The sequence below is a fragment of the Hypanus sabinus genome, chromosome 12 (genome assembly GCF_030144855.1).
Source record: "Hypanus sabinus isolate sHypSab1 chromosome 12, sHypSab1.hap1, whole genome shotgun sequence".
In the NCBI taxonomy this organism is placed as follows: Eukaryota; Metazoa; Chordata; class Chondrichthyes; order Myliobatiformes; family Dasyatidae; genus Hypanus; species Hypanus sabinus.
This window is the reverse complement of record NC_082717.1, coordinates 31,599,023-31,623,933: the sequence shown is the minus strand read 5'-3', so window position 1 is coordinate 31,623,933 and position 24,911 is coordinate 31,599,023. Positions and strand designations below refer to the sequence as shown.

Below are 24,911 nucleotides of genomic sequence, written 5' to 3'. Positions count from 1 at the left end.
ACTTAGCTCAGCAAAAGCATTACACCTCAGAGTTTTTTAATGCCATGGACCCCTTTGGCAGTCTGGTAAGGTCTATGGACCCCTTCACAGAATGAAGTATTTAAATAACTAAAACAAAACACACAGGATTACAGAATCAACTAATCATATTGAAACAGATTTATCAAAATTTTTTATAAAAATATGCCATAAACTATATTTTGAGATATTTGTAACAACCATAATGGAATATGAAAATATCTGTCATTTCCACTGGTGACAAAGTCACAGGTACTGCTAATACGACTGTGGTTTGTTACCTACATTCAGAATTGAAGGAAAAGCAAAATTTCAGTTAGAGACTAGTGAAAATAAAGATGTAAGTTGTTTCCCATCCAAGTTCACAGACCCCCTGGATCTACGGACCCCTGTGTGGACCCCAGGTCATGAACCCCTGTCTTAGATAAAGTAAGCAGATTCTGATATTAAGACTTGTCAATGGTATGAAATCCAGTTCTGATAAGGTTTGGCTACATCAGTTTTGATGTTAGTCTTTCCAGTAGTCCAGTTGAAATGAACTGCCAGAAATGTTTCAGTTTTGATCTCTAATCCAAGTTGTGTTACATGATCTCAGCTGAAGGATAAGGCACAGCATATGCTCTGAGCTTGGAAAAAGAAGCAGAAATTAGTAAATTGGGTAGAACATTTTTGACTGTTCGCCCTAAATGCTACTCCAAACAAAAGTCCGGAACAATTTTTTGCTGTTAAAATTTTCAAAGAAATAAGCAGTTTTATATGCTATTTATGCACCTTGTTCCCAGTTATAATACAAATGGACTCAAGAGTCACAGTGTCAAATTATTTAAGGATAAGAAGGAAAAAGCAGCATAAACACCAACACAATCAAAGATTAAGGGTGCAAGGCTCGTTAAAACAAAATATATATTCACCCAGCTGTATTGCTATCATGTTGTAAGGTTGACTGAATGTTTACAAGAGTGAACACTGCAACTCTATTACCCTTTGTATTTGCTGAAAGGCATGATGCTTAAAGATTATATTGGTGGCAACTGGCTTCATTATTGCAGGAGATGGCATTTTATGAAGCAGCAGGGGCTGCTGCTTTGATGCAAGTAATGACATCAATTTGTGACATCCACATTATTCAGTCTTAAGAAACCACACAACAAGAAAGGCAACAATGTTTTTAACAAATCCTGGAACACAATACATCAGATATGATCTCACACAACATTTCATACCTTAATATACATTTTTATTCAGTATAATTCAAATATGCTAACCTTTTCTCTAAAATTGTTATAACAATTCATTTAGCTAGTTGAGAGGTAAAGATTACTGTACCAGATAATCATACTTTGTTCATTTGACAAAAAAATGTTTCATAAAATTATATAATCAGTCCCAGGAATTGATAGCATGATGATTATAACGGTGAAATAGATATTCCAAGGACAATACATGCGTAGTGTTTGATCACAGGGTTATATCAGAAATACTAAACATCCAATTCTCATGAGAGATGAAGTTGGGAGCTAATTATGTCGCACTCTACCATGAGAGATGCAACCATGTAATTAAGTGCTAACAGCATAATTAATGTTCTGTGCAATATGTTGGTGAGTCTCTAAGTAGAAAAGCTGGAAGTGTTTTTGGAGAGAGTTTTAATTGACGGATTAAGTACTTCTGCAGCTGGAGAGCACACGCAGCATTATCGGGGTTATCGGTTGGTCCGCCAATCAAAGTTTCACCTTTCAGCCTGAGCTACAGATTTTCAGCCTTGCTGCATCAGCCAATTATAGAATCGAAGTTGCTTTTGTTTACACGTGACCACATATAGGGGGGTGTTAAAGATCTTTATGCACATGTTCTTGCCTACTCACAATCTGCAACATGTATCTTGGATGGTTTGCTCTCTCCCCAAGACCAATGATACTGCTGTACTACCACTGGGAAACTTTGCTCTCTGGCCATTATGTGAACCAATTCACAAATCCCAACTTCCATTAACCTTAGAGTCGAATTATAAATGATTAAGTATAAAATATTAATACTCATGTAGAGTATATATGGAGTCCACAGCAAGAGACTCAGAAACAACGGAGGAATTACCAAGAAAAAGAAAATTGTGCTGAAACTAGAGAGGGTTCACAGGAGGGTCAGGAAAATGATTCCAGGTTTGAATGGCTTGCCATATGAAGAGTGTTTGATAGTCTGGGCCTGCATTCACTAGAATTCATAAGGATGAGGGGTGACCTCATTGAAGCCTATCGAATGGTCAAAGACCTTCACAGTGGACATGGAAAGGATACTTCTTAGGGCAGAAGAATCTCAGATTAGGGGTACATCCTTTTAGAATGGAGATGAGGAGGTTTAGCCAGAGAGCGATGAATTTGTGGAATTCTTTGCCACAGGCAGCTATGGAGGCCAAGTCTGCGTGTATACTTAAGGCAGAGGTTGATATTCTTGACTGGCTAGGGCCTGAAGGAATATGGGAGAAGGCAGGAGATTGGGGTTGAGAGGAAAATTGGATTAGCCATGAAGAAATGGTGGAGCAGGCTCGATGGCTCTAATGGCCTATATCTCCTATATCTTATGGTCTAAATTAGTTTAGGTCTTAAATCATGGCTGGGAAAGGGACAAGGATGATGGTGGAGAGCAGAGCTACAATTCCCATATCATGATCTCCTATGCCTGATCGCCTGAAAATGAATACACTGCCAGATTGAAAGGTCCTGACATTTAATTGTGCAGGATAGTGGTTCCAGTTTTCTAATTGTTCTTACTGGAATTGCAGAACTTTGCTTATAAAGATACAGACAATGGTCATATTTTCATTTTCTGGAGAAATAAAGACCATGAGCATTACTCTGTCCTCCTCTGAGATGTCTGCTAACAGTGCCTGTCTGGTCCAGCTTTCCTCCGTTGCACCTAGTCTACCAACTCTCTGCCCAAATTGCTGACCAATTTTGGCCTGGAGATGGTAAGAATTGACCATGACCTGAAAGGACAGCCTTTACTATCTTCAGAATTTACCATCTAAAGCTGTGGTTATCAAACTTTCTCTGCTCATGGTTCACGTGATTTACATTTACCTCTATTCCAAAGCTCTGAATAGGATACTTTAATATATACAATATCCTTAAACTAGCAATGAAAAAGCCCTTAATATCGTTAGTTTGGGTATTTAATGAGATCCTCGCAACTGATGCAAATTAGCTATTTTTTGAATATCTCATGGCAACTTGGTTAAAGATCATTTCTTTTCACACTATCAAGATGGTTAAAAACACAACTAGCACTTTAAGTAATTTTTAAAAATGCTGTTATAGATGGAAATTCTATTTGGCAATAAAGAGCATGAATTAAACTTCCTTTCAAAATATGAAAAGTGGCAGGAATTTAATGGGATTGTAGTGGTAGATGGTGATGTAGCAGTAGGCTTCATGAGTTTTTGCCTCTCTGCATTTTAGTCACTTCTGGCAGGTGACCCCACTGCAGTAACTGCTGCCTTCATGTCACGTTTTATAAATATTATAACATGCATGAGACAGTGGAAGGCAAACAGAACTAGCCTCCTGCTGCATACTCACTGATATCCCTTGCTGCAGACAGCCCAGCTCAATCCACAGTTTGTGATTTGGGGGTGGATGTGGAGTGGGGCTCAGAGTACCGTCCTGCAGGATGTGAACGGTGATTTGTACTCAGTCAAGCAGGAGCAGAGATAACAATTCATGAGTGCAACCCCCGCCACATACAGGCCAAGCCATTTTGCTGCCTTATGTACATCATATAGCATTATTTTCCCATTCATTTCAATCAGGGTTCCAATTAAATTACATATATTCATTTCTTTTTAAAATAATTTATATACAATATTTCATTGGAGCAGTAAACTTATCATGGTCTATTCAGAAACTCCTGTGGTCCCAGTTTCTTGTTTTTCTTTTTAAACTTGTGGACCCTATGAAATCCAGCCCACAAGCTCCCACAGGTCCCTCAACTATACATCTGTTTACCATGCCTCCTGCAAGGATGCCATTTTTTCCCCTCAGATTCTGAGTCTCCATTGCAGTTGTTCCAATGATGAAGCTTTTTACTCAGATGCCGCTGAAATACCCTCCTTCCTCCTGAAATGTGGCTTCCTTCTGCAAGATCACATTTCCTCCCCTTAGCACACATCTACCCTCACTCACACACCCACAACAGAGAATAAAGATTTCCCCCAGTACTCACCTTCCACTCCACCAGCCTTTTCATTTAACGTATTATCCTTCACAAGTTCTGCCAATTCTATCATAATTCAACCACCAGTCATATTCTCCTCTTCTCCTTTCTGTATTTTACAAGGACTGCTTATCTCATGACTCTCTGCTCTACACTTCTGTCCCCAGCAACCACTCTCCATCCCATAGCAACTTCCATGCAACACTTGCCCATTCACCTTTTCCCTTTCTACCACCCAGGGGCCAAAACACACATTCCAGATCAGGCAGTGATTCACTTGGTCTTTTCCAATCCATTCTGCTACATTCAACGTTCACAGTGTGGCTCCTCTACTGTTCAGAAACCAAACCCAGACTGAGTGATCACTTCGCAAAGCAACAGCGTACAGTCTGCAGTGACGTTCCAGAGCGTCCTGTTGCTTGCCACTTTTACTTTCAATTCAATGTCCATTTCAACCTGTCTGCCTATAGCCTTCTCCACTACCATTTCCCTTGCAACCCCAGTTCTGCTTTGAAAACTGTATACCCCCCACTCTCTCTGCATTCTGAGGATGGCTTGCTGACCTGAAATGTTAATTGGTTTCTCTTACCATGAATACTGCCTGACTGAGTTCTTCCAGCATTTGTTTTGTTTCACTGTTTATTATGGATTTTCCTGCCCCCTTTGAGCCTACTCATCAAAATCCCATCCAGGAGTAAAACCGAGCCTAAAACTATAAGTACACAACATTACAATGACAATTTTGACATGGGAGCAGAATTAAGCCATCATGTCTGTTCCGTCATTCCATCATGGTTGATTTATTAACCCTCTCAACCCCATTTTTTTGCCTTCCCCTGGTAACCTTTGATGCCCTTATTAATTAAGAACTTATCAACCTTTGCATGAGATACACCAAATGGCTTGGCCTCCACAGCTGTCTGTGGTAATGAATTTCACAGATACATCACCCTCTGGCTAAAGAAATGTCTCCTCCTCTGTTCTAAAGGGACATTCTTCTATTCTAAGACTATGCCCTCTGGTCCGAGACTCCCTCACTATAGGAAACAGCCTCTCCACAGCCATTCCATCCAGTAATTTCAATAGTCTATAGGTTTCAATGAGATACCCTCCCTAACATAATAGAAGTTAGACTATTGCAAATTCCCTTTGCTTCTTTTTGCTTGTTGACAAACATCCCTGGTGGAAATGGGACCTTCACAACCACATTTAGCATATGAAATCATGATCAAACACAAGAAGGTCTTGTTTGGCAAACTGAACATCACTGCTGCATTGTTATGAAATTTCCATTCTGCATCAATAATTCAACATTGAAACATTGACGTGGGCAGTTTGGTAATGATTGTTCCACTATATTCTGTTAGATGTAATTGCCAATAACTCATTTATTAGTAGCAAAATGCATGCTTCACATCAGTTCTGATGCCAGGATAGGAAATGACTCACCTCACATCTCCAAAAAACAACCTGAATGCTGTTCTGGGAGGAAAATTCATTCACATAAAAGTGATATTATATCCATCAATCTTCCCAATCTCACTGAATCCCTTACAACCATTAAAGTCCAATCTCCCAAATAAATCTATTTGCACTTTCAATCATTCACAAGGTAACTCAATGTATTCAAAGAGCTGTAAAAGAAAGAGTTGAATTAAGACATTGTTTTTCCTCAGGCAGATCACACATGTTCTGGTGCACAAATTTGCAACCAAGATGATGCCAACCTTTACCAATAATTTTTTGTTGTTCAATCATTGTTTTTTTTTGTTAAACACCTTAAGTGCTTATTCTATACATAGTGTATTATCTAATAAATAATGAACTCACATATTTGCTTTTAAATGTGAACTTAACGAATATTACATCCACACTACCACCAGAATAAATGACTAATGATGTAAAAAGTCAAAATGTACCAGACATGTACCAGACAGCTTTAAATTTCAAAGTTACAAAATAATATTTTTCATCTCATTAATTTAATCATCGTGTGAGGTTGCATTGGTTAAGTATCAGATATAAATAAGCCAAAAGATTTTATTGGTTCAGTTACAGTATTAAGGAAGCACCATTTATGTTAGAGTATTTTTGGCAGGCTTGTCATAGTCTTTATTTGCCAAACTCTCAACACACTGACCTTAACTGCATAGCACACAGCAAAGCTCAAATTCAACGTGCTTTGAAATGACATAGTCATTCCTCTCTCCGGGATAAAGATAGTGTCCTTTTAATAGAAAGCTGATTATGGGCTTTATCAACCCCCGCCATTATATCACATTTGAACAATAAATGAAATGAACTTACAGACATTTCCGGTGTTGTCAAAACTGGTGAGAACATCTTCAACATTCAGGGGACCAACACTGTGTCTTAACAAAGTAAAGTAACATTAAGTGTAAAATCTTCCCATAATGAAAGACATTTAAAATCCTAATATGTACAGTATTTATCAGTACTTTTAGAATACAAATGATGGCACAGCAAATACAAATAAAAATGAAAATCTACATGCACATTTCTAACAATCCTTAACCACTCACTTTACCTGTTTTAGCAATCTCTGCCCATTCTTTTAGTTAACTTGTAGACCATACATTTAACCCTAACAGTTGTGTGTGAGTATCCTGGCGGTTATAATCAAAGTTTGCACATGAAAGCACCAAAAAGGGCGACTGTTTTATATGGATCAAGAAAGTAAGCAGATGCCTTATTCAGATTTATGACTCAGATGTGTCAAAAAAATAAGTAAGGTCTTTCACTGAAACAAAACCACATTTCTACTGATTTTTATAAACTATTGTTACTTGTTCTGGTACAATGAAAATGTAGAATGCAGCACATGGATCAATTAGTCAACTAATAAGATGCTGGCATTGTTGGACAAATAGCAGATGAAAAATTTAGAGTGTGAACAATGGAAAATCTCAGAGCAAAATTAGGCCAAATTTACTGACCTTACATGGAAGGGATTAAGTAGTGCAAACTAACTGAAAAAAAAATTCAGCAAAATCAACTAAAAGCAGGAAATATTGAAAACATTTGGTATTAAGATGTCTTTCCTGCAATATGTGTACACACACAGCATATTCATTCTTTGATCTTCTTTCTACTTGTAACAATAGTTAGAAAATTAATCTAAATTTAAGTGCCCGGTAACTTGCATGATAACTTGGTAATGATTATCACTGAAATATAGAGCAACATTCCCTGATCCTGCCTGCACATACTAGGAAACTGTGCCCAGGTATAGCCAAGAATACCAATACATCATCATTCCAACAATCAGCTGTAAAATAACATTGTCAAAACCTGGAAGCGAATTAGCGTTCTTCCTGATATTCCTTATTGTCAATAATATGTTCAGACAAATACAATACACTATATACAAATACAAAAAAGATATAACATTTTAAATTGGAGATTAAGGTGTGGGGGGGGGGGTAAAAGAAAGGCTAAGTTTGAGGAGTAGTGATGAATTCTGTTAGTAAATGTCTCTAAACTGAGATTAATAATTTTTGTAGTTCAATTCTGTACATCAGAAAATATATTTAAAAACAGTTTACCTTAAATACACCCTATACTGGGGATAGGGAATGCATGTGTACTCTACCCACATTTCATTATCAGAATCTGCCTCTGATTTCTTCACCACATTTGTGCAAAATATGTTGAAAGTCAAAGATCTTCTGACAGAAACATTTTGCAGATTTTCTTTATCTATGCTCTTCTGTTTCAACACCTATTGAAAGAAAAGGCAATCATTGCTTCTGACAATGACATGGGTCTTGTGATTTGGTCACAACAAACTCTTTTGAAGCAGGCAGAGCACAACTTTACTGGCTTGGATTTTAATACATCCAATAGTATTTATAAGTGAAACTAAGGCAACAGTACATGGTGTCAGGGGCTTGCAACTAAATCATGACAGGTAAATACATAAAAACATTTTCCACTTCAGTTGTAAATTCAAAATGGAAAGTTTTAACAAAGTGTTTATTAACAATACTAGTCCCTGAAAGCTCATATCCCTGTTGGCCTCCTGGAGCAGTTCCCTGGCACAAACCTCCCAGCTATTTGGCAAAGTCCAGCAGAGTATGGAACCTTCTCATATGTATATAATGGAAGACTTTTAAATTACCAACCCAAGTTAGCCAGCTGTCAAAACTATAAAAGAGACCAAGATTATTTTTTTTAAGTTTTGTTTAATACTTTGAGATATTTAAAAACTTAAACAAAACTAAATATTCTAATTGGAAGTTTTAAATTAAAGTTCAAAGTAAATTATATTATGAAAGTATATATATGGCACCATATACAACCCTGAGATTAATTTTTTGTGGGCATACTCAACAAATCTATAGAATAACTATTATAGAGTTAATGAAAGACCATCCAACTAGGGCGTTCAACCAAAGCACAGAAAGCAACAAACTGCAAGTACAAAGAGAGGAAATAATAATAATAAATAGATAAGCAATAAATATCAAGAACATGAGGTGAAAAGTCCTTGAAAGTGAGTTGAGTCCCTTGGGAACATTTCAGTTATTAGAAACATTTAAAACATACAAATAAACTCAACCTAAAAATGTAAATTGTGCTTTGCTCTGTTCTTTTCAATTCAAGCAAGTGGCCTCACTGGACTTATAGTTCAACTTTAATTGTCATTCAACCATACATGAATACCCATGAATTTTGCCAAATGAAACAGCATTACTCGGGGGCCAAGGTGCAACACACAGTACCAACAGTCACACGCAGCACAAAGTACATGTAGCACATGTAAGATATCAATCATTCACACTGAAAACATCATCCAAGACGCGGAGTCCATGAATGGTGCAGAAATCCGCAGTTGAACACAATACGGCTTGCCTTCTGCCGACTGAACTGGTAGATGTGCTGGCAAGGCTGCAGAGGCTCATGCACCCACACTGGATACAGAAAATAAGCACTGCAGTATTTTAGTGCGCAGCAGTTATGAAAGTCACATTTTCATTGTTACATTTAACTATCAACATTTAAGGAAATATGCCTTACTTCAAAATGGCAGAAATAGTACTTTATCACAAATAGTGCAATGAAGCACCACAACTACTCGAACACTGATTGTTCAACAAGTACCCAGATGTCATGAGTTATAATCCTAAACAGGCGACTCCAATATTAGCAAACACATGGTGTGTGATAACGCAGAAATGTCCCCTCATCCCTCTCCAAATCAATCATCCTCTGCTCCTTGACCGTAGGCTCCTCATACAGCGGATAAAATCCCTGCCTCGAGCATTTCGAGCCCTCCAGGAAATTTAAAGACTTGATTAGCTTTATTTGTCACATGTAGATCAGAACATTGAAACAATACAGTGAAATGCAACATTTGATTCAATGACCAACACGATCGGCAATGTGCTGGGGGCTGCCTTGCTTCTGGTAGCAAAACAGCGTGCCCTCAACTTATTAATCCAAACCCATGCATCTTTGCAATGTGGGAGGAAACAGGAACACCCAAAGGAAGCCCATGTGGTCATGGAGAAAACGTACAAACTTCTTCTTGGTTTCTAACCCCACACAACATACAGTATGCAATGACACACTGCCTGCAACTCTTGCACGGGTCTTTATGATCTCATGGGGAATGCAATTACTTGGGTCCACGGAATGGCGCGTTGTTAGGCTCCTCCATGGGTGTATTAACTGATACCCACTTGTGGCTTTTCATACTCGTTCCTGTTGCAGAGACAGAACAATGGAGAGGGCATACAGAGATGCACACTCAGATGTCCACTGAAAGTGATTTGTAAATCCAGGTGAAAACAACTGCAGAAAGAAAGCTTTGCTTGAAGGAAGAAGATGGGAACTGTCACAACACTTGCCATTTTCTCAGGAAGAGATGCATCAGTGCCAATAAAGTCTCTTGGCCTGACCACTGACTGATACATTAAGGTGAGACCTCATATTCAAACAACTCTGCTCATTAGGAAACTGTTTATATCTTCTACATCCTCCACATGCACGACAGCAAGGGTATAATGCTTTGTCAAAACTAGCGGATTCACGGAGGTCTATTATTATATCCCATCTGACATGCTTGCAAACCAAAAATACATTCACTATATCTCTAAGTCATGCATATGCATTTCACACATGTAAACAACTACTGCAGCTCTGTTTTAAGCAAGATTCTTTATGTACATTAATGTGCTTTTCACATCACTGCAACAAGGAAGTCCAAAAAGCCACAAGTGAGCAGCACTCTCACGGGAGGAGAAGGAAGATAATGTATTAATGGAACAGGTGAAACATTCACGAAGAGTCTGACAATAACCCAGTCCCTATACCCATGCAACCTCAACCCTCTTGAAGAGCTGTGCTGCAGCATCAGAGAGTGGTTCATTGCAGATTTTGTTTGGAGTCAGAAGCAAAGTTTTTAGAGGACTTAACAAGCTGCTCTAGCAGGATGTTTTCCTTGGATAATGAACATAAAATGTTGGAGCAGTTTTACAGTAATGCTTTAGGGCCAAGAAAAGGAGAAATTTCTATGATTGGGGAGTTGAATGCTGGAGGGCAGTGGTTGCCTGATCATTGGGTTCATTCAAAGTTCAAAGTAACTTTTATTATCAAAGAACATACATATCACCATATAGAACCCTGAGACTCTTTTTCTTGTGAGCATACTCGCCAGGATCAATGAAAGACCACCCAACTAGAGTGTGCAAGCAGAGTGCAGAAGACAATGAACTAATAAAGATCAAGAACATGAGATGAAGAGTCCTTGAAAGTGAGTCCCCAGGTTGTGGAAACATCTCAATGTTTGGGCAGTTGAGAAGTTAAGTTATCCCCTTAGGTTCAAGAGCCTGATGGCTGAGGGGTAATAACTATTCCTGATCCTGGTGGTGCGAGTGCAGAGGCTTTTGCACCTTCTTCCTGGTGGAGCAGCATGAAGAGAGCATGTCCTAAGTGGGGATGGATATTGATTTCCTGCAACAGCGATTCACGTAGATGGGTTTTACCCATGATGGACTGGGTCATATTCACTACTTCATGCAGGATTTTTCATTTAAGGGCATTGGTGTTTCCTGTGTTGGCTGTGATGCAACCAGTCGATGCAACCAGTCCACCACACAGCTACAGATGTCAAAATTGGATCTCCACGAACCCATAAGGAAGTAGAGGCATTGCCATCCTCTCTTTGTAATTGTACTTGTGTGGTGGACCCAGGACAGGTCCCCTGAAATAGTAACAGATGGGAATTTAACGTTGTACCTTGGATGGGTGGGCTCATATACCTCCTGTATTGAATAATCAGCTTTTCCATCTTGCTGGTATTGAGTGAGAGGTTGTTATTATGACACCACTCAGCCAGATTTTCGATCTCCCTTCTATATGCTGATTCATCACCACCTGTGATTTAGTCCACAACAGTGGTGTCACCAGCAAACTTGAACATGGCATTGGAGCTGTACTTAGCCACACAGTCACAAGTGTAAAGCCAGTAGAGCAGGGGGCTAAGTACCTGGAGACTGTGGAGGAGATGTTGTTGGCAATCTGAACTGACTGGGGTCTGCAAGTGAGGAAATCCAGGATTCAATTCAAACAAATGATCTATAGATTTATGAACATTATACAAGAGATATAGAGACAGTGATATCAGGACTGGGACAGAATGGATGTTAATGAATGGGTTACTCCTGCTCTACTTTTTTATGTGCTCATAAAAATATGATAAATGTGTTTATTATTGTCACAGGTACTAAGGTACAGGGAAAAACTTTGTTTTGCATGCCATCCATAGTAAGGCAATAACAAGGTAGATTATGAGATACAACGTATTGTATCGGGGACATTCAATAGTCTTATAACAGCAAGACAGTAGCTGTCCTCGAGCCTGACAGTATGTGGTTTCAAACTATGGTATCTTACGTCCAATGGGAGGGTTGAGAAGAGAAATGTCTAGGGTGGGTGGGGTCTTCGGTTATGTTGGCTGCTTTACCAAGACAGCAAGAAGTACCTTCAAGAGTCCATGGAGGGGGAGGCTTTTTTCTCTAAAGTAACCAATTTTTTTTTGTGGTAGATTTGAAGATTCAGCTCCATTACAACAGAATCCAAATCAGAATCAGGTTTATTATCACCGGCATTTGTTGTGAAATTTGTTAACTTAGCAGCAGCAATTCAATGCAATACATAATCTAGCAGAGGTAAAAAAAATTAGTAGTAAATAAACAAGTAAATCAATTATGTATATTGAATAGATTTGTTTAAAATGTGCAAAAAACAGAAATACTGTACATTTAAAAAAGTGAGGTAGTGTCCAAAGCTTCAATGTCCATTTAGGAATCAGATGGCAGAGGGGAAGAAGCTGTTCCTGAATCACTGAATGTGTGCCTTCAGGCTTCTGTATCTCCTACCTGATGGTAACAGTGAGAAAAGGGCATGTCCTGGGTACTAGAGGTCCTTAATAATGGACACTGCCTTTCTGAGACACTGCTCCCTAAAGATGTCCTGGGTACTTTGTAGGCTAGTGCCCGCGAGGGAGCTGATTAAATTTACAACCTTCTGCAGTAAGGTGAAATAAGTAAAGGACAACAATCTAGATGCTTTTTCCGTCTGACTAACTTGGAAAAAAAAAGAAACATTGCAAATTAGACTCACTAGTTTATTACTCATGCATCTTTTTTTAATTTTACTTGTATCTCTGTAGCTGTAAACCGGTCCAAAATTTTGCACTAAAATCCTTGGTGGACTTCATTGATGTTTCGATCATTACTGCATTATCTGCATTTCTATAAAAACAAACATCCAGTGTTGCTGGACCTCACTTGCTATTAGAATATTTTCATTGAGGCCTGCCTCAATACAATAAAAAGAACCTATCCTTCCTTACAAAGGAAATGATATGTTGATGAATATTGTATTTTCCCTATTTTTATCCTAATCTCATAGAGCAACATATGGGAATCTCACAAGAGTTTTATATGTTTTTATTTTTCAAAAAAGAAAATGGGAATATGGAAACCATCCACAAACACGACTCTCGTCCCAATAATTTCGAATACCAAGATTGGGGGGTGTAGTGGACAGTAATGAAGACTATCAAAGTTTGCAGTGGGAACTGGACCAGCTGAAAAATGGCAGATGGAATTTAATCCAGACAAGTGTGAGGTGTTGTATTTTGGGGCAACAAACTGAGGTAAGACTTCATTCCACTCTTTCAGGAGGGAGGTAGAAGAAAGGAAATTATAGGTCCATTAAATTGACTTCAGTGGTTGGGAAGATGTTGGAGTCCATTATTAAGAATGAGGTTTCAACATGACAAAATAGGCCAAAGACAGTACAACTTCCTTATGGCTTGTGTTATGAAGGTACCCCAGCTCTGAGGGGCCGAAGGAGCGGGAGCAGCCCCCTCCTTCCGGAGAATCGCAAGATCGCTATTCATTCGGGTCTTGGAAGTGAGAGACAATGCAACGGTTTTGGCCATTGTTCTTAGACACACCTGTGTGAATTGCAACTCTCTGCTACGTGACAGCTACCATGGATATGGACACCCTCGGGCAATGTGGGGGTGGAGATTGCATCACCCTACTTTGATGGACATCTACAACTCTGCAAGTAAAGTTAAAAGCGGACTGCAGGAGGCAGTACCCTAGCAACGCACCCGAAGGAGACGCTCACTCAGTGCTCCCGTGGCTGGAAGCCACTCAACGCCACGTGCGCTCCTAACTCCTTTGCCTGGGGAGCAGGTGGCTGAGAACACCGAGAAAGACTTCGAACTAACAACGGGGAAACACGCTCCACTGATTTAACGGAGTGGCTTCCTAAAGACCTGGGCAAGTTTTCCGTTTTTTTTTACCGATCCCTCTAAAACACGTGAAACCCAGCGATTTCCCAAAAGGCTAAAGTCTGCAGGCTTCTGAGTGACTTTTATATTTCCAACGGACAATATATTATCCCCTAGACAACAGTCAAGATTACTTCTTAATGATGAACATTACTATTCCCGCGTTTCAGATTGAGTATTGACGACGTGCATTATCTGAATGTTTGTATTAACCTTACTTTTGTGCCCCTTTATAAATAAAAACGTCTGAAAATAGTGACATCAGACTTCAACAGACCCCTCAATCTTTGCTGGTAAGTTATCTAGTTACGGGATATGTAACACTTGACAAATCTGTTAGAATACTTTGAGGAAATAACAGGCAGGGAAGAATGAATTTTGTTTAGTTGGATTTTCAGAAAGCCTTTGACACGGTGCTACACATGAGGCTGCATAACAAGTTAAGAGCCCATGGTATCATAGGAAAGATAACTAGCATGGATAGAAGATTGGCTGACTGGCAGGAGGCAAAGAGTGGAAATAAATTTTGTGGTTAGTATTAGTGTTCCAAAGGGTTGGTGTTGGCACCATTTCTCTTAATGTTATATGTGAATAATCTGGATGATGGAATTGATGGCTATGTGGTCAAGACAATCCAAAGATAGGTAGAGCATCAGGTGCTATTGAGAAAGCAGGGAGTCTGTACAATGACTTACTCTGAGAGAATGGGCAAAGCAGTGGCAGATGCAACATAGTGTATGGTCATGCACTTTTGTAGAAGGAATAAAGGCAGAGGCTATCTTCTAAATAGAGAGATTTTTTTTTTAAAATCAGAGACTCAAGGGACTTGGGAGTCCTCATGCAGGATTCCCTAAACGTTAATTTGCAGGTTAAGTTGGTGGTGAGGAAGCCAAATGCAATGCTAGTATTCATTTTGAGAGAATTAGAACATAAGAGCAAGTATGTAATGCTCAGGCTTTGTATGGCACTGGTCAGACCACAGAGTATTGTGAGCAGTTTTGGGCGCTTATCTAAGAAAATATGTGCTGGCATTGGAGAGGGTCCAGAGGAGGTTCACAAGAATGCTTTCAGGAATGAAAGAGTTAATGTATGAGGAATGTTTGATGACTCTGGGCCTGCACTTGCTGTAGCTTAGAACATTGTGGGGGATCTCATTGAAATCTATCAAACATCAAAAGGCCTTGATAGAGTGGACGTGGAGAGAAAGCTTCCTATAATGAGCGAGTCTAAGACCAGAGGACACAGCCTCAAAATACAGGGACATCCATTTAGAAATTAGGAGAAATTTCTTTAGCCAGGTAGCAATAACTCTGTGGAACTATTGGCCACTGATGGTTGTGACGTCCAAGTCATTGAGTGTATTTAAAGTAGATGTTGGTAGGTTCTTTATTAGTCAGGATGTCAAAGACTACAGGGAGAAGGCTGGAGAATGGAGTTGAGAGGGATAACAACTCAGCCATGATGGATTGGACTTGATAAGCAAAATGGCCTAACTATGTCCATATGTCTTATGGACATATAGACTTACACAATGAACGGTAGGATACTGAGGAATGAAGTAGAACAAAGGGATCTTTGAATACAAATCCACAATTCCTTGGAAGTGTCATCTCAGGTAGATAGGGCTGTAAAGGAAGCTCTTGGCACATTGACCTTCACAAATCAACGAGCACAGGCGTTGGAGTGTTGTTGAAGTTGTACAAGACATTTGGAGTATTGTGTGCAGTTTTGGTCACCCACCTATAGAAAGGTCGTCAATAAGACTGAAGAATACAAGGATGCAGCAAGTACATGAGCACCTGAGTTATAAGGTTGAAAAGGTTAGGACTTTGATCCCTAGTGTGTATTAGAATGAGGGGAAATTTGATAGAAGTACACAAAATTATGAGAAGTGTAGATAGGATAAATACAAACAGGCTTGTTCCACTGAGGTTAGGAGAGACAAGAACTAGAGGTCATGGGTGAAGGGTGAAAAGAGAAAAGTTTAAGGAGAACTTCTTCACTCAGAGTGGTGAGAGTGTGGACCTAGCTGTCAGCCGAAGTGAGGGTGGCGGGTGCACGTTCAACATTTAAGAGAAATTTGGATAGGTACATGGATGGGAGTGCTTTGGTCTGGGTTGATGGGACGAGACAGATTAATAGTCTGCTTTTTGGCAGCTTTTATCTTTCAAACAATATCAAGTTAAAAAAAAAGTCAAGATTATCCAGTCATTTCTCTGAGATTGTTTTCTTTTTTAAAAAAAGGGTACTCTTGTGAAAAGCTAGAAGATGTCCACTGTGTTCTGTGCAACAATGCATGAAGGTACGTAACTTGCTATGAAGTGCTTGGAGGTGCCTCAAGGTCATAAAAGGCATGAAGGGAATAATTTATTTTCTTTCCCCCCAGAGCTGTAAGTCAGAGTTGGAATACTTTTCTGGAGGAAAAGAACTATCAATACCAAAAGTATGGTCAGACTATACACAGCGGAAGTACTCTGCACACCCACCAACCAGATCCTGAGGAAGGTCAGAAATCTGGGAAACTGTGGTTTCACAACTGGGCTGGGTTATAGCTGAGATGCATGCACCCAACTGGCTGATCTTCCACATTTAAAATACAGCCAATAAATACAGAGAATAGCCTAGTTCTTTTTGGAATCCCGAGCATTTATTCTCAAAAATAGCATTGTCAAAGTAACCATGATTCCTTTGTTTCAATATTATTTACTGGTGATATTAACTATACTACAGCACTGGATTTTAAAGGAGCAGATACCTTTTTGATGGCAGAAATAACTTAATCACCTTTGTCAGTGTCCAGGAACTGTGAAATTTTGGTTCTATAATCCAGTGCTTACATGAACAAAATAATTACAGGAGATGAGTGCTCTAAAGTTGTTTGTACACACTTCTTTGTGAAGGTGCAATGATAGAAAAATAAAAGATTTTTTAAAAAATCTGCACATAAACAAAATCTTAGAGGGAAAAAAATTAAACCTACATAAAACATGGAGTCAAGGACCAAATACTAGCCTACGTGAATCAGGAAGTAAATGACGGCTTTAAGAACTGTGCAAAAGACTTACTGCATTGGTTCCAGAGATGAGCTGTCATAGTTATGTGGGGCGAAAACTCAAAAGAAGGTACAGAACAGGGAGAACAGGGGGTGTAAAGGATCAAGGGGAAGGTGGCAGGGGTGGCGTTTGGGGCAGGATTGTGGTAGTGATGCAAGAAAAGGATAATATGCATGAACATCCGTCTGTCCCTCAGCCTATGTAGGCAGCAGAGTTTGCTCTTTAATCGTCATTGTTCACCTTCTGCTGGAAGAAGGCTTCACTCCGTCAAGTACTCACTGTAATTGGCATGTTATACTTCAAAGGAAAACATGCACAATGGTTAAACAGAGACACCTAGGGGATTGAAAAGTAACCTGAAACATATGGGAATACATATTTATACCAGAACATAGAATAACAACAGTAGCATGAAGAGCAATAGGCATGAGAGCAAGGAAGCAATGATGGATCGTGACGGAACACTGGCTGGGCACAAAACTGTGACTGGAGCTCAGGTAATCAAAATGAGGTTTAATATCACTGGCATATGTCGTGAAACATGCTGTTTGGTGGCAGCAGTAGAGTGCAATACATAATTAAAAAACCTATAAATTACAATGAGAAATATATATATTTAAATTAGTGCAAAAAGGAGCAAAAAAACAGGTAGTGTACATGGCTCACTGTAAGATGTATGTAACATTGTAAGAATATCATGATCATGCAGATTGCATGATGCTAACCTACCAAAAATAATGAGAGATGGAAAACTATAGGAGATGTGAAATACTAACATATCTTGCACTACAGAAAAAAGTTAAAAGATGTTTTTAAGTAACTGAGGCTGTAGACCAAAGATTGATTGGGAAGTTAGTGATGAGCATGTACAGTATCTATCTAAAATTCTAAAGGGTGATTTGGATCAGAATCTGCCACAAATGCAATCTTCACATCCAAAGTCAAAAAAGAAAGCAAAATAACATTTTAGTACAAAATGATCAACATGTTGCTAAATTCTGGTCTTTAGGGCTTTGTCGGCTGGATCAAGAGCTGAATGGTTGAGATGAGTAACTGTTCTTGAACCTGGTGGTGTGGAACTTCAGGTTTCTGTACCTCCTGCCCAATAGTAGCTGCAGAAAGATGGCATGGCCCAGATGGTGAAGATCTTTGATGATAGATGATGCCTTCTTGAGGTAATGCCTCCTGCAGATACTACCAATAGAGGAGAGAGAGAGGTGTGCCCATGATGTTCTGTGGAGAGTCCCCTACTCCCTGCAGCTTGTTGCATTCCTGTACATTCGAGCCGCCATACTAAACCACTAAGTAACCAGTCAGGATACTTTCAATAGTGCACCTGTAAAAGTTTATCGAAGTGTTCAGTGAGAAGTCAAAATTCTTTAACATCCTAAGAAAGTAATGGCACTTGCATACTTCCCTTCTGTTTGTATCTATGAGCTGGGCCCAGGACACGTAATTTCATATGTTAATGCCCAAGGATTAAGATGCTGACTTTCACCACCACCAACCCCCAGTGAGCTCTTTGGTTTTGCTGACATTGAGAAAGATTGTCCTTTAGCACCGCCCAACCAGGTGTCCTATCCCACTCCTGATTAAAGTCTCCCATCACGAAGTGACAAGTGCTGGGGACGCTGCTCGACCCTGTTGATCACAGCACTTAGATCTGCTGAGGTGTATTGTAGACTGCAATAAAGATGATGGCTGAGAACTCCCGTGGAAGGTAGAATGGTTGGCACTTCACTGCCTGATGTTCCAGGTCAGGGGAGAGAGAATGGGACAGATCGCCACATGATGAATTTATCATAAGGTACAAACCCCATTTCCAGAAAAGTTGGGGTATTTTCCAAAATGCAATAAAAAAAATCTGTGCTATGTTAATTCACGTGAACCTTTATTTAACTGACAAAAGTAGAAAAAGATTTTCAATAGTTTTACTGACCAACTTAATTGTATTTTGTAAATATACTCAAATTTAGAATTTGATGGCTACAACACACTCAACAAAAGTTGGGACAGAGGCATGTTTACCATTGTGTTACATCACCTTTCCTTTTAATAACACTTTTTAATCATTTTGGAACTGAGGATACTAATTGTAGCAGATTTGCAATTGGAAATTTTGTCCATTCTTGCTTGATATAAGACTTCAGCTGCTCAACAGTCCGTGGTCTCCATTGCCTGATTCTCCTCTTCATGATGCGCCATACATTTTCAATAGGAGATAGATCTAGGCTGGCAGCAGGCCAGTCAACCACACGCACTCTGTGTCTACAAAGCCACGCTGTTGCAGCCCGTGCAGAATGTGATCAGGCATTGTCCTGCTGAAATAAGCATGGACGTCCCGGGAAGAGACGTCGCCTTGATAGCAACATATGTCTCTCTAAAATCCTAATATACACCTCAGTCAATGGTACCTTCACATACATGCAACTCACCCATGCCGTGGGCACTGATGCACCCCCATACCATCACAGATGCTGGCATTTGCACCTTTTGCTGATAACAATCAGGATGGTCGTTTTCATCTTTGGCACGGAGAACTTGACGCTCGTTTTTTCTGAAAACTAGCTGAAATGTGGACTCATCTGACTACAGCACATGGTTCCATAGTCTTTCGGTCCATCTGAGATGAGCTCGGGCCCAGAGAACTCGCCGGCGTTTCTGCATAGAGTTGATGTATGGCTTCCTCCTTGCGGAATACAGTTTCAAGTTGCATCTCTGGATGCAGCGATGGCCTGTGTTAAGTGACAATGGTAATCCGAAGTACTCCCGAGCCCAAGTGGCTATAATTGTCACAGTAGCATGACGGTTTCTTAGGCAGTGCCGCCTGAGGGCTCGAAGATCATGTGCATTCAACAGTGGTTTCCAACCTTGCCCTTTACGCACTGAGATGTCTCTGAATTCTCTGAATCTTTTCACAATATTATGTACTGTAGATGTTGAAAAACCTCACAATCTTGCATTGGGAAATGTTCCTTTTGAACTGACTAACAATTTTCTCATGAATTTTGGGACAAAGGGGTGAGCCACCACCCATTATGCTTGAAAAGACTGAGCATTTGATGGACGCTACTTTTATACCCAGTCATGATACCTCACCTGCTACCAATTAGCCTGCTGAATGTGGAGTCTTCCAAACCACTGTTATTTGAATATTCTGCGCACTTTTCAATCTTGTTTTAACTCTGTCCCAACTTTTGTTGAGTGTGTTGCAGCCATCAAATTCTAAATTTGTGTATATTAACAAAATACAATTAAGTTGGTCAGTAAAACTATTGAAAATCTTTTCTTTGTACTTTGTCAGTTAAATAAGGGTTCACGTGAATTAACATATCACATATTTTTGTTTTTATTGCATTTTGGAAAATATCCCAACTTTTCTGGAAATGACGTTTGTAGATGCCCCCAGCTTTTCCCCTTGATCAACACTGCCATCATGATGCTTGGACTGGAGGGCTGTGTCAGGAGAATTGGGAGCCAGCCACAGAATACACAGCAATTCCTCATGTTCCTCTGATAATCCAGATCTGACATCTTAAATATTGTTTTCTAATGACTGTACTTTAAACATGAGGATGCTAGGGAGAGGGCCTTAGATTAGGACCCTGCACTTCAGTCTTACCCAAAGTCCTGTCCAGTAGACCCGTTTTCTGAGATAATGAAGGTCTCCCCAGTACTTCCAGCTCTTGTTCTACAATGTACTTGAATCCTGCAAGACCTCCTTCACCCTAGAATGTAACACTCAGTCTCAGAGTTTTCCACTGTCTTCCTTTCTGCAGCTTTTCTCTCTAATGTGGCAGCCTTAGAAGCAAATTAATAGCATTCCCACCTCTTCTAGAATTTCAAGAGGTCTAGAATAAAAGAGCAGGGATGTGATGCTGAGGCTTTATAAGGCAATGGTGAGGCCTCACCTTCAGTACTGTAAACAGCTTTGGGCCCCTCATCTTAGAAACGATGTGCTGGCATTGAACCTCCAGATGAGGGTCACAAGGATGATTCCAGGAATGAAAGGGTTATCATATAAGGAATGTTTGATGGCTCTGGGTCTGTACTGGCTGGAATTCAGAAGGATGGGGGGGGGGGGGATCTCATTGAAACCTAGGCCTAGACAGAATAATTGTGGAAAGGATGTTTCCTATGGTGGGAGAGTCTAGGACAAGAGGGCACAGTCTCAGGATAGAGGGGCACCCATTCAAAACAGAGATGCAGAGAATTTTCTTTGGCCAAAGGGTGGTGAATTTGTTGCCACGTGTAGCTGTGGAGGCCAGGTCATTGGGTGTACTTAAGGCAGAGATTGATAAGTTTTTGATTGGACATGGTATCAAAGGTTACGGGGAGAAGGCCGTGAACTGGGATTGAAGAGGAAAAAAGAAAGGATCAGCCATGATTTAATGGCATGGGCCAGATGGCCTAATTCTGCACCTATGTCTTATGGTCTTCTGCAAGTCCAACCCCCAAAAGGTGTTTTAAAAGTCATCAAAGCAGTTTAAATAGTTGCAGTCCTCCACATTTTGAACATGAAATACAAAATTCACAATCTCTGAGCACAAATATTTAAACTTTAATTTTTAGAAACTTAACAGCTGACCTGGCTAATAAGAAACTTAACAGCTGACCTGGCTAATAATAAACTAGCCTGGCTAATAATCAGATAAGATTCTTCGGTGTTTTGCTTCAAAATTCGGGGAACTCAATTATAATAATCAGAATAGGATTCACTATCAATGGCATATGTTGTGAAATTTGTTATGTGCCAGTACTTTGCATTACATAATAATACAAACCGTATATTACAGTAAGTATATTAAACAATCAAATTAATTAAGCAGTGCAAAAAGAGAAACAAAAAGTAGTGAGGTGCTGTCCATGGGTTCAACGTCCATTCAGAAATCCGATGGCAGAAGGGAAAGAAGCCATTTGTGAATCATTGACCGTGTGCCTTCAGGCTTCCGTACCTCCTCAGTGAGGGTAACAATGAGAAGAGGGCATCTCCTGGGTGATGGGGGACCTGACTGATGGATGCCGCCTTTTTAAGGCATCGTTACTTTAAGATGTGCTAGATGCTGGGGAGGTTAGTACCCGTGATGGAGCTGGCTGAATTTACAACTTTCTGCAGCTTATTTCAATGCTGTGCAGTGCCCCACCCCCATACCAGACGGTGATGCAGCCAGTTTGAATACTCTCCATGATACATCTGTAGAAATTTGCAAGTATTTTTTGGGATATATCAAATCTTCCTCAAACTCCTACTGAAAGAGCCATACCTTCTTTGGAACTGCATCGATATGATGGACCCAGGGTAGACCCCAAGAGATGTTGACACCCAGGAACTTGAAGTTGTTCACCTTTTCCAGTTCTGATCCTCAATGAGGACTGATGTGTATTCTTTCATCTTACTCTTTCTGAAGTCCACAATCAATTACTTGGTCTTATTGACATTGAGTGCAAGGTTATTGCTGTGACACCAGTCAGCCAGCTCACTTGTAAGCCTCCTCGTCACCATCTGAAATTCTACAATAGCTGTGTCATCAGCAAATTTATAGACAGGATTTGAGCTGAGTCTAGCCATGGAGTCATGGGTATAAAGTGAGTAGAGCAGTAGGCTAAGCACATAGCCTTGAGGTGTGCAGTGTTGGTAACCAGCTAGGTGGAGATGTTACTTCCAACCTGCACAGACTGTGGTCTTCCAATGAGGAAGCTGAGGATGCAGTTACAGAGGCCCAGGCTTTAGAGCTTTTTGATAAGAACTGAAGAAGAACTGAAGAATAATTATGTAAAATACTGAGCCAAAGTCAATAAACAGCAGCCTGACATAAGTATTAATATTGTCCAGGTGATCCAAGGCTGCATGAAGAACCAATGAGATCATGTCCACTGTAGGCCTAGTGCAATGATCAGCAATTTACGGTGGGTCCAGGTTCCTGCTTAGGCAGGAGTTGATTCTAGCCATCACCAGCATCTCAAAGGACCTTGTTACAGTCGATGTGAGTAGAGATTATGTATATACCATAGACTGCATGGAATCAAAAGCATGCCTACATTGCTGTCCTGATCATTAAACAACACAGAAGATCCATCTGTATTATCTTCTTCCAAGACAAACATGCAAAAAACTTTGCACCAGCAATTTCTGTGAAATAAGAGATACTGTAAATGCTTAGATATAGGCTCCAAACTTCTGTTTGTAGACTTGACAGTTAGCAAATTTGTGATTACCCCAGCATTTTGGAAGAAGGACGATCCTGACCAAAATCATCCCTTGCATGTTGGCAATTATATTTATTGATAAAAACAGGGAACAGATGGGTGTGAATGCAAGAATGCAAAAGATGAAACCATTGAACATTGGTAGTTCTTTCCCCCAGGCAGCAAACTTCTAATGTAATCAACATGTCTGCTTTCATAAAAATGATAGACAAGAAAATGCAGGTAAAATATCCGCTATACAATGGTTGAACTACTTTGAAAAGTAGACTTACATGTAATTAAATGGTCAATGCCACTGCTTTATGCATCAGTAGCATTTTTGACCAAATGATTCAATAAAATTAAGCTATATCTCCACAGACAATGGTTGCATTTGGCCAAGGTTTGGGTGATGATGCTAATTGGAAGAGAGATTCAGACAGGCTTCTTTTTTGGCAGCAGGCAATCATTGTGAGCAGTTGTTTGTTTGGCTAAGGTGGCGCAAGGTTTAAAAAGAGCTGGAGGCCTTTTGGGACTTTTCAGCAGGCTGCAATCATAATCTATTTGGCACTAGGAAAAGGCTATTAAAAAGAAGTGAGGTACAAACGGAACAACCGTTCTGTGAGTGGACAGTGTTAGAGTGGTCGGGCTTTGATGAGAGCATACAGTGGCTCTGAGAAAGTTTCCAGTAATTTTTCCCCCTTTCTTTGTTTGATAGTACATAGCTAGTGTGGTGAGAAAGGATCCAAGATTAAGGGTATGTTCTTTGTGTGAGATGTGGGAACACTGGGAGACTTGCAGTCTCACTGATAACTACATATACAAGGACTGCACTGAGCTGCAGCTCCTTAGAGACTATGACAAGAACCGAAGCAGCTGCTGCATCACCTTCAGAATGAGGAGGTTATAGATAGAAGCTACATGGAGGTAATCACCCCAAAGCTGCAGGAGGGAAGTACCTGGGTGACTGTCAGGAGAGGGAAAAGTGAATAGGCAGCCAATGCAGAGTACCCCTGTGGCCATTCCCTTTATAAGTATACCTCTTTGGGTATTGTGGGGTGGGGGGGTGAAACTGCAATAAATGGTTCTCGGGAACTGTGGCTCAGAAGTGAAGGGGTACAAGAGGAGTGTAGTAGTGACACGGGGTCATAACTAGAGGAGCAAACAAGAGATTCTGTGGACATGAAAGAGACACCCAAATTGCATGTTTGTCTCCCAGGTGCCAGGATCAGGGATGTCTCATATCAGGTCCACAGTTTTCTAAAGGAGGAGGGGGAGCAACAACACAGAGAAGAAAAGGGAGGAGGTCCTGAAGAGAGAATTTAATGTGTTAGGCAGAAAGCTGAAAAACAGGAACTCCAGGGTAGTATTCTCTGGATTGCTGCTGTGCCATGTACCAGTGAGGATAAGAATAAGATGTTTTGCAGATAAATGTGTGGCTGAGGAATTGATGCAGGGGGTAAAGTTTATACTATGTTTCTGTATCACTGCAGTCTTGTCTGGGGAAGGCATGATCTGTACAAAAAGAACAGGTTACAATTAAATTGAAGGGGGACCAATATCCTTGCAGAAAGGTATGCTAGAGCTGCTGAGGACTGTATAAACTAACT

At 40.1% G+C, this 24,911-nt stretch overlaps 1 protein-coding gene across 3 annotated transcripts in view; it reads right to left on the bottom strand.

The window, feature by feature from the left end:
• Positions 1–24,911, bottom strand: part of camkmt (calmodulin-lysine N-methyltransferase) — a 325,277-nt gene that overhangs the window by 286,926 nt on the left and 13,440 nt on the right. For all 3 annotated transcript variants that reach the window (XM_059985734.1, XM_059985735.1, XM_059985733.1), the window contains exons 2-3: positions 7,794–7,969; positions 6,535–6,599 (exon numbers count right to left, since the gene is read on the bottom strand). In XM_059985734.1, coding sequence (XP_059841717.1) covers positions 6,535–6,599; positions 7,794–7,969 — 241 coding nt within the window. The remainder of the gene's footprint in view (positions 1–6,534; positions 6,600–7,793; positions 7,970–24,911) is intronic.